General features: G+C 36.3%; 1 protein-coding gene across 1 annotated transcript in view; it reads left to right on the forward strand.

Moving 5' to 3' along the window:
* ABCB5 (ATP binding cassette subfamily B member 5) overlaps window positions 1-8,747 on the forward strand; it is a 147,956-nt gene that overhangs the window by 97,974 nt on the left and 41,235 nt on the right. Inside the window, exons 16-17 of the mRNA XM_012555850.2 lie at window positions 8-85; window positions 5,081-5,164. Of these exons, the coding sequence (XP_012411304.1) occupies window positions 8-85; window positions 5,081-5,164 (162 nt within the window). The remainder of the gene's footprint in view (window positions 1-7; window positions 86-5,080; window positions 5,165-8,747) is intronic.

An 8,747-nucleotide genomic window follows, 5' to 3' on the forward strand; every position in this document is an offset into this window, starting at 1 on the left:
TCCCCAGGGATTGTTTTATGGCAGAGCGGGAGAAATATTAACAATGAGATTAAGACACTTGGCATTTAAAGCCATGTTATATCAGGTCAGTGTTGCGCTGAATTTCTTTTACTTTATTTAAAATTTGTTTAAAAATATTCTAGCTTGTAGTTTTTTCTCAAGTTAATTTCTTGGCATCATCTTTCCTCCGATCATTTAAAAGCATGCTTTTAGTGTTCTGTGCTGCAAAAAAAAAATCTGCTGTCAGGATTCTTAACAATATTTTTTTTCTAGTAGAAGCAAGTCCAAAACTGTTATGTTCTAAAAATACAACTCAAAGAAAACAAGAATTTAGGGCCCACACCTTGTTGCCTGCATTTATCTCAGCAAATCCTCTGTTTAATACATAATGTAGTGCTGCAGGATCAAAATGGAAGACCGTATGAAAACTTAAAAGAGTTAGAGCAACAGTATCTTGTGAATAGATTTTAAGAAGAAGAGTTGTTAATTTCTCTGGTTCTCATCCATGTGCAGAGCTTAACTTTTTCCACTCCAGCCTTTGCAAAAGCACCCAGTTTCTCTGCCCTAATAAGAAAAGTCCAGAACTCAGATAGCATCAGTCTAGCTGGCAGGACCACCTGCCTCATACTGAACATCAGTCACACCCGTGAAATTACTAAAAATAGGTGGATCAAGTAGTAATCTGAAGAAGTGCGTCTTGGGGGCAAATGGCAGGCATGTCTCCGATTGGCACCTCTAAAATTCTTTCATGAAGGCTGAGGTGGATTGGGTTACCCTGAAAGGCAATAATCATTTGGAGCCCTTGGCCTCACTTTGTGTCACAAGAGCTCACCGAGCAGGAGCAAATAGCTTCCTTCCAGGGCAATTTGTTTTCAGAAATAGAGTTACTGTCACTTCAGCTGAGTTGTCAGAACCAGTTTTTACATCTTGTGACTTTTAGGAGTAGTACTCTGAAGACTGTAACGAAACTCCTCAGCATTGTAGTCTTAGGGAACGATGGGCTACAAAATGCAGTGAAAGAAGGTAGTGGCCTCTCACAGCAACTCCGTGTCCTGAAGCGGTTGTTGCCCTTACACCATCTGCCAAAAGCATCGTGCTGCTGATCTTCCTTCCACTTTGGGAGACACTTCTTAATCTGGGGGGAAAAATGTACACGACGGATCATGAAACACCTTAATGCCTGCATCTATCTCTTCTATCAATATTTTATTTTATTTTCAACATCGTGTGTTTTTACCTCAAATCTTTTATGGAATAAGGTGTGATTTTGATGAATTAATATATCACACTTATTGACAATTTCAACCTTTTTTTTTTTCTTCATGAACGTATGGTTGTTTTTCCCTGTTCAAAGAAAATTATTTTAAATTTCCTAAAGTTTTTAAAAATGATTCTTGAATATCTGAATGTTTTATACAGAAGAGTATAAATTGCTTTTAACTTCCCCTCTGTTCACAGACTACTCAAGGCCACGAGCCAGTTTGCCCCATGGAACTACTGTTAATCCAGTATCCTAAGGGTTAATACTAGACATTAATCCTCTGCCTAGCATTAACCATGTGAATACCAGGACAGTAACATTCTTGATTAAAGTAGTCTCTGACCAAAAGAGTGCTCCAGTCCTTAAGCCATGTATGGAGGACCACTCTGGTCCTCCAAAAAGCAGGCACGTACTTACAAAGACATATACTTAGAAATCCTATGCTATTTAATAGATGTTATTAAATCCCCCATAAAGTCAACTCAGCCCTTTTCAGCATGTCATTCATTTTTCCTCTTCACCCTCCAACATTCTTTTTGCTTTTTACTTGTCTTTGCTTTTTAAAATTGGAGGAAAAGAAAAGAGTAGTACAGTTGGTCTTTATAAGTATGTTCACAATTATGCTTTTGTCTATAGTAAGGGAAGCTCTTAATGTGGGTTTTACCTGACTCTTACTACCTGATTTTTGTCCTGAGATAAGACTTTTTATGGCTTAGAAAGCATGCTGGGGCTTACAGTGCTTTTTATAACCTTCTTTTGAGGTAGAAGTATTTATGGAATCAGGTGTGGTCTTTTTATAACTACAAAATCTGAATTTTATTTGATTATTTGTGATCCTTCAAGATTTAGATTTATTCCAGATGAAAAAAGATGTTCTAATTTTTGCTCCATATACAGGGAAAACTGTGAGAGCTGGAACCTGATGGTACTGTCTTGTTTTTCCAGGTCTCACAAGTTTTCCGCCTTTGACAGGGTACTGTCTTATTTTCTATTGCTGTCTATTAGTGGAAAATATTTAAGTTGTCCTTCTTTGACAGATTTGCACCTTATGCAAGTTCTGGCTTTCACAAGTTTTACTGTAATTCATTGTTCATTGTGTTTCAAAGCTAAATTTATATTTCTTAATGATAAATATTGACCTATATAGTTATTGAGTTTTTGAACAGATACAAAGTTTATTTTTCCTTGTTTTCCTCTAAATTAAATTGATTAGGGCCTCTGTGAGGGTCTTTAAATCATAAGATGACAGCACTGATGGTGATTAATAGGGGCCTACAAAGTACCTAACCTACTTTCAAAAGGATATGAAGTGGCAAGTCCTTAAACAGAAAAAAATAGGTAATGAAATTCAGTCAGATGAGTGGCAGAATAGGGAAGGTGATTAAAAACTCTGGCATCTGGTTACCTAGGATCAAATGCTGTTCTCTGCACTTGCCAGCTGTGTGGCCTTGAGCAAGTTACTTAATTTGTCTGTACCTGGGTTTCCTCATTTGTAAAATGTGGATAATCGTAGTACCTACCCCAAAGAATTGTTGTGATGATTAAATGAGAAAATATATGTCAAGCACTTAGCACAATGTTTGGCACATAATAAAAAAAAAAAAAAAAAAACAGTTTCCTCAAAGTCAGTTCCGACTCATGGCCACCCCAGGTGTGTCAGAGGACAACTGTGCTCCATAAGATTTTCAGTGGCTGTGATCTTTGGAAGTAGATCGCCAAGATGTTCTACCCAGGTGCCTCTGGGTGTGTTTGAACCGCCAACTTTTCAGTTAGTAGCGAAGTACTTAACCATTTGCACTATCTAGGAACCCCTGGCACATAATAATCACCCAGTAAAGGTCAGCTATTTTTTTTTTTTTTAATTTCTAGTAGAATTATTGGCCAAAAAATTTATTTACTAGTATTAAAAAGCTTGATATCCTTAATTATAATCATTTTACCATCAGGAAGAAAGGATGCAAACTAATTTTTGCTCAACACCAACTATATTCTAGAAAGTCTGCCAAGCATTTTTTCATATATTGACAATACTGGAAAACAATCCCTATACAGCACAATTGCTGACTTCTTGAAAAACAAATTTGGACATCTTGTTAATTGAACATTGAATAGTTACTAAGACTAGCTGCATATGTATTCTGTGCATTGTATTTCATAACAAGTTACCATACAACCAGGAATGCAGCATTCGATAATAAATTCTTTTTTTTTTTTTTTTTTTACTTTATATTGTATCTAAAATTTCTTTGTGCATTCCAAGCATCTAGAAACAATTATCAAATGTATAAACCAAAAACCAACCCGTTGCTGTCGAGTCACTTCTGACTCATAGCGCCACCAGGGCTCCTGTCAAATGTATGGTACATCTTAACTGTTCAGATTATACAATAAAAAGCAGGCCTTCCAGTTTAGGTGCCATAGTTATGGATCAGCATCTCACATAATTGCTGAGATGTGTGCCAGGCTCTGTGTTTTCAAAGTGGCTACTGTGCAGTACAGATCAGGATCTCTACAGAACGCCTTTTGGTCAAGTAGGACCAAAAGCTCATCAGGACACCTTCCCAACGCAGTGGATGCAGAATAGTGCTCTTATGCTGGGGTTGTACCCAACCTGCCTCCTGCCACATTCCTCCAAGGGAGCTTTCTTCTCACAGGACTGTCAGATTAATGTTCAGCCCTCAGTCTGTTATGCCTTTGTTTCCTAGTTGGCAGAAGTGTGTAACCTGGGCCTCAGGTCCCTGCCTGGTTGTAGTAAACCACCAGTTCTTTTGCTTTTTACTTACTAAAAATAAACCACTTTTCAGTGACATTCTGTACAGAATTTTTATCTACAAGAGATACAAATGGCTTGAGTGAGTGGGAGGAAGCATTAAATAGCTCATAAAAGGAAATCAGAATTCCTCAGGTGGAGAAGTGCTAAGAAATGCTGTCTCCATTTGCTTTTGAAAATGAAATTGGTGATTACGTTAGGCTTTTATCGCTCGCATTTTCGACCTGTCTCCTTCTTCCGATTGCATGCTTTTTGGATGCAGAAGTTTTACAGCCTTCTGCCTTTTTAGCTTCTCACAATAATCAGTGCTCAGCTCCATAAATATCACTTGCTAACTGGCTCTCACAGGTGAGCGCCTGAGCAAAACGGGCTTGGCATGAAGGCCCCTTCCTAATGCAGACTTTACCACAGGGAGTTCAATGTTCAAGGTTTAGCTGTTGCAACGTTAGAATGTTGTAGGATCTAGGGAATAAGATGAAGGGCCTGGCAAAGTCACTTTGCTGGATCCTAAAGACAATGGCATAAACTTTTTTTTAATAATTTGTCAGTTTAGGTAGAAAGATTTAAAAATCTTTCTAAATTGTGATATGCATTGCCTTGCTTTATAAACAGATCCTGCTGTTCACAATCTAATCATTACTTTATGGTTTGAAATGACCACTTTAAACATATATTATTATGTAATATAGTAATATGGTAATATATCAAGTTCTTCAGATTATATCTATAGATTTTTATTAAGTAAGGAGCAAGTCATTTGGTCCATAGTGTTTACAAGAATGAAGCCCTAGTGGCGTATTGGTTAAGAGCTTAGCCGCTAACCAAAATGTCAGCAATTCAAATCCACCAGCAGCAACTTGGAAACCCTATGGGACAGTTAGTTGTACTCTGTCCTGTAGGGTCCTATGAGTTGGACCTAACAATAACAACATTCACAAGAATTAAGTAGCTGTGAATAAAGGAGGCAGGCAAAGACCTGCTTACTACTGCAGAATCACAAATCAGAGAAGTTTTTTGCTAATCATATGTCAATTTCCTTTTTTGTCTAGGATCTCACCTGGTTTGATGATAAGGAAAACAACACAGGAGCCTTGACAACAATATTAGCCGTAGATATAGCACAAATTCAAGGAGTATGTATTTTGTTCTTATTTCTAAGTGGTGTATGCATGTGGTGTGTACACGTGTGTCTATGCATATATTTGAGTTATGCTGAGATGGCCTACATCATTAAACAGACCAGGTAGGTCTCAAGGCTAGCAGGGAATTTGCCATGAGAGATGTAAGAAGCCTTTCGTTCTGGATATTTGTAGCCAGAAAGAAAGAAGGTTTGATACATGTGATAAGGTAACTAGAGAACTGAAGAAGATACCAAGAATGAGTTAAAGAAATGAGCTCAAAATTCAATAGTGAGACAAGAAAAGGTAACGAAAGGAAAACATATAAACACAATTTAGAAGTTTTAGTAACAGGATAAAACCAGCCCTCCAGTCAATTCGAAGTCATGGTGACCCCATATGTGTCAGAGTAAAACTGTGCTCCATAAGGTTTTCATTGGCTGATGTTTTCAGAAGTGAATCACCAATCCTTTCTTCCAAGATGTATCTGGGCAGGCTGGAACCTCCAACCTTTCAGTTAGCGGCCGAGCAGGTTAACCATTTTTACCACCCAGAGACTCCCTTCCCCCAGAAAAGAAGATCTTATTTAAAATAATGTTTAACAATTTAGATTCATGTGTGCATCTGGAAGTGATTCTGTACTAGGTAGTAACAGATGAAGTTAAACAGATGTGTATAGTCATGACCCATCACATTATGGATAAGCAAAATGGGTCTGCATCATATTCAAAATCAGTTACAGATTGGCCAGCAAAATGAATGTCAAAGTTGTGCTTAAGCAAGTGTGAGGATTAGGCTTGGGTGGAAGAGATAAAGAGTAATTTATTAATTTTCTTCCAATTATTTTAATAAAATTAACCTTTATGTAAGAAACGGGATTTCAGCTCTGAGGAAGGAGTGTGAAAGCAAGGCCAGCGAATATCTGCTTTCCTACTTTTAATTTAAATGAGATAAACCCTTAATCGCTTTATTAAAATAAGAAATTCAACAGAGTTATATATGGGCTTTACATTGTCCCTTTCATGCATGTAGGAGAAAAGGAAAGTATCAGTGATCTTCCTCTGAATGACCAAGATATTTTACAAGTATTTATTCTGTTTCGGAATCCTGAGATGTTGATTCCAGACTTAGGACCAGAGCAGCAAATTATCAAATAAAACTCTTCAGAATTGCATGTTTCTTTGGGAGGTTATTTCCATGGAACATGGCAACTATTCAAATTTTTGGACCTTTTACAAGAACTCTTTGTTCAGTATATACATCCAAGGGCACATTTCTATTAGCAGAGAGTAGAACACTTTGGTTACAGTTGTGAATATTCACATGTATTCATAATGGTTTCAAAAAATAATTTTATGACATAGAAAGAGCTCCAGGGGAAAAGAACATCATTTTTATTTCTTCTTGGGACTCTTTTTCTTAATTTTGAAGGTTAGGCTCTAGAATTTTATTAGATGTGTTTAAATTTTAAAATAGTCCCAAGCAGCTTAATTTTACTGGCATAAATTGGAAAAAATGATGGATAGAATTCTACCTAATAATCAGATAATGAGCATAGCATTAAACTTCCACACCACACTGCACTTAACTGAATGACAGCTTTTGCATTTAGGAATTCCAGAGTTCACAGCTTTAGGCAGAATTATCATTAATTCCATTCAGATTTCCATTCTTTAAAACTTGCTACTCTTCTTTATTGTGCTAATGATTTTCTCTTATTACCTGTCCTTCAAATTTCTTAGAACCCAGTGAAACAGGCAACAACTACCTTTTCTTACATGTGAAGCATCTTCTCTTTGAGCAAAATTACCAGATTACCAATTAGTACTAAAAAGCTAACATTACTTTCCTTACATTCATTGGTTGCTTTCTAATAAGTAGTATTGTCTCTCATCAAAAGAAATTAATATTTACTAGCCTGACTCCATATGAGCATCTGACTAATACTATTTGATCACTTGAAACTTTCAATTGCAATGATAATCTTTGGTCTCATAATAACTTCTGGGTAAGTCAAACCATTTTAACTGAATGAAAAGTAGTAGCAAGAGAATAAATGGTTGGAATAGTGATAGCCGATTTTAAAATCGCTGCATTTAAAAAGTAAAGCAACCAAAGAAAGGTTCAAAGAGAGAGATTGTGTCTATTGATATATAATTCACCTAAACTCTTGCTTTGACATTTAAAGGTGGATTCTTATTTAACTTGAAAGAATACCCTTTCAGTCGAACGAAGAATTACGTATCAGTCGTATTTGTGTAATACTTCCTTTCTCATAAAGATGGTCTAGATTAGAAATGAATCAGGAAATGATCATTTGAGGGTCCTATTTCCTATCATATCAACTTAAGTCGTTTTTTATTTGTTTGTTCATCAATTTCGATTACCTTTTACTTCAGCAAATGTATTAGGGTGAACGTTCATAAAAATAGCACTTTAAATAATAGTAAATATTATTTTGAAATCCTTACTAACTACCCAAAAGTTATGCCTCTGGCCATCTTTAGAACCTCTGATACTTTGAGAGTCATGATAAAAACGTGTAAGTGAAATAAAGTCATAAGACAACATGGTTCCTGGAATAGTTGACTGAATCTAATTTAACTTCTATTGTTTTAGCCCAAGGTAATGGCTTATTGCCAATACATCTGTCAGCACGTTATTTTCCGTATAATAAGTAGGTCTATTAAACGCATAAAGCAATTTTAGATTCTTTGAGAAGCTAGGTTCCATAAAATTACAAGGTATTTTTTCTGTATATTTCATAGTTCCTTTTCATCAACCAAAAGTCTTATTTTTGTTTTACAGGAAGATATGTTATCATTACTTAAGGGGTACTGAGTTTCTATCTGGGGAGATGAAAAACTTTTAAAAATGGATAGTGGTACTGGTTACACAACATGGTGAATATAATTAATGTCACTAATTGTACTTAAAAATGATCAAAATTTGCAATTTTTGTTATATATATTTTGCCACGATAAATTTTTTAAATAGAACTATATTTTTAAAAAAAAAAAAAACGTTGCCATCGAGTTGATTCCAACTCATAGCAACACTACAGGAAAGAGTAGAACCGACTCAGAGTTTCCAATGAGCGCCAGGTGGATTTGAACTGTCAGCCTTTCAGTTAGCAGATGTAGCTCTTAACCACTACACCACCAGGGTTTCCAGAGCTATATATATCTTACTAAAAATTTACCTGCTATCAGTTACTTGACAACATATATATATCAGCAGTTAAGAGCTTGGCTGCTAACCAAAGGTCAGAAGTTCAAATCCACTAGCCGCTCCTTGGAAACCCTATGGGACAGTTCTACCCTGTCCTGTAGGGTCGCTATGAGTCTGAATCGGGTTGTTTTTTTGTTTGTTCTGTTTTGTTTTAATCCTGTCAAGTATGTTGTTGTTGTTGTTAGGTGCTGTCAAGTCAATTCCGACTTCTAGCTACCCTATGTGCAACAGAATGAAACGCTGCCCGATCCTGCACCATCCTCACAAGTTGCTATGTTTGAGCCTATTGTTGCAGCCACTATGTTAATCCATCTCGTTGAGGGTCTTCTTTTTCACTGATCCTCTACTTTACCAAGCATGATGTCCT

The sequence above is a fragment of the Trichechus manatus genome, unplaced genomic scaffold (assembly GCF_000243295.1).
Source record: "Trichechus manatus latirostris isolate Lorelei unplaced genomic scaffold, TriManLat1.0 scaffold00050, whole genome shotgun sequence".
In the NCBI taxonomy this organism is placed as follows: domain Eukaryota; kingdom Metazoa; phylum Chordata; class Mammalia; order Sirenia; family Trichechidae; genus Trichechus; species Trichechus manatus.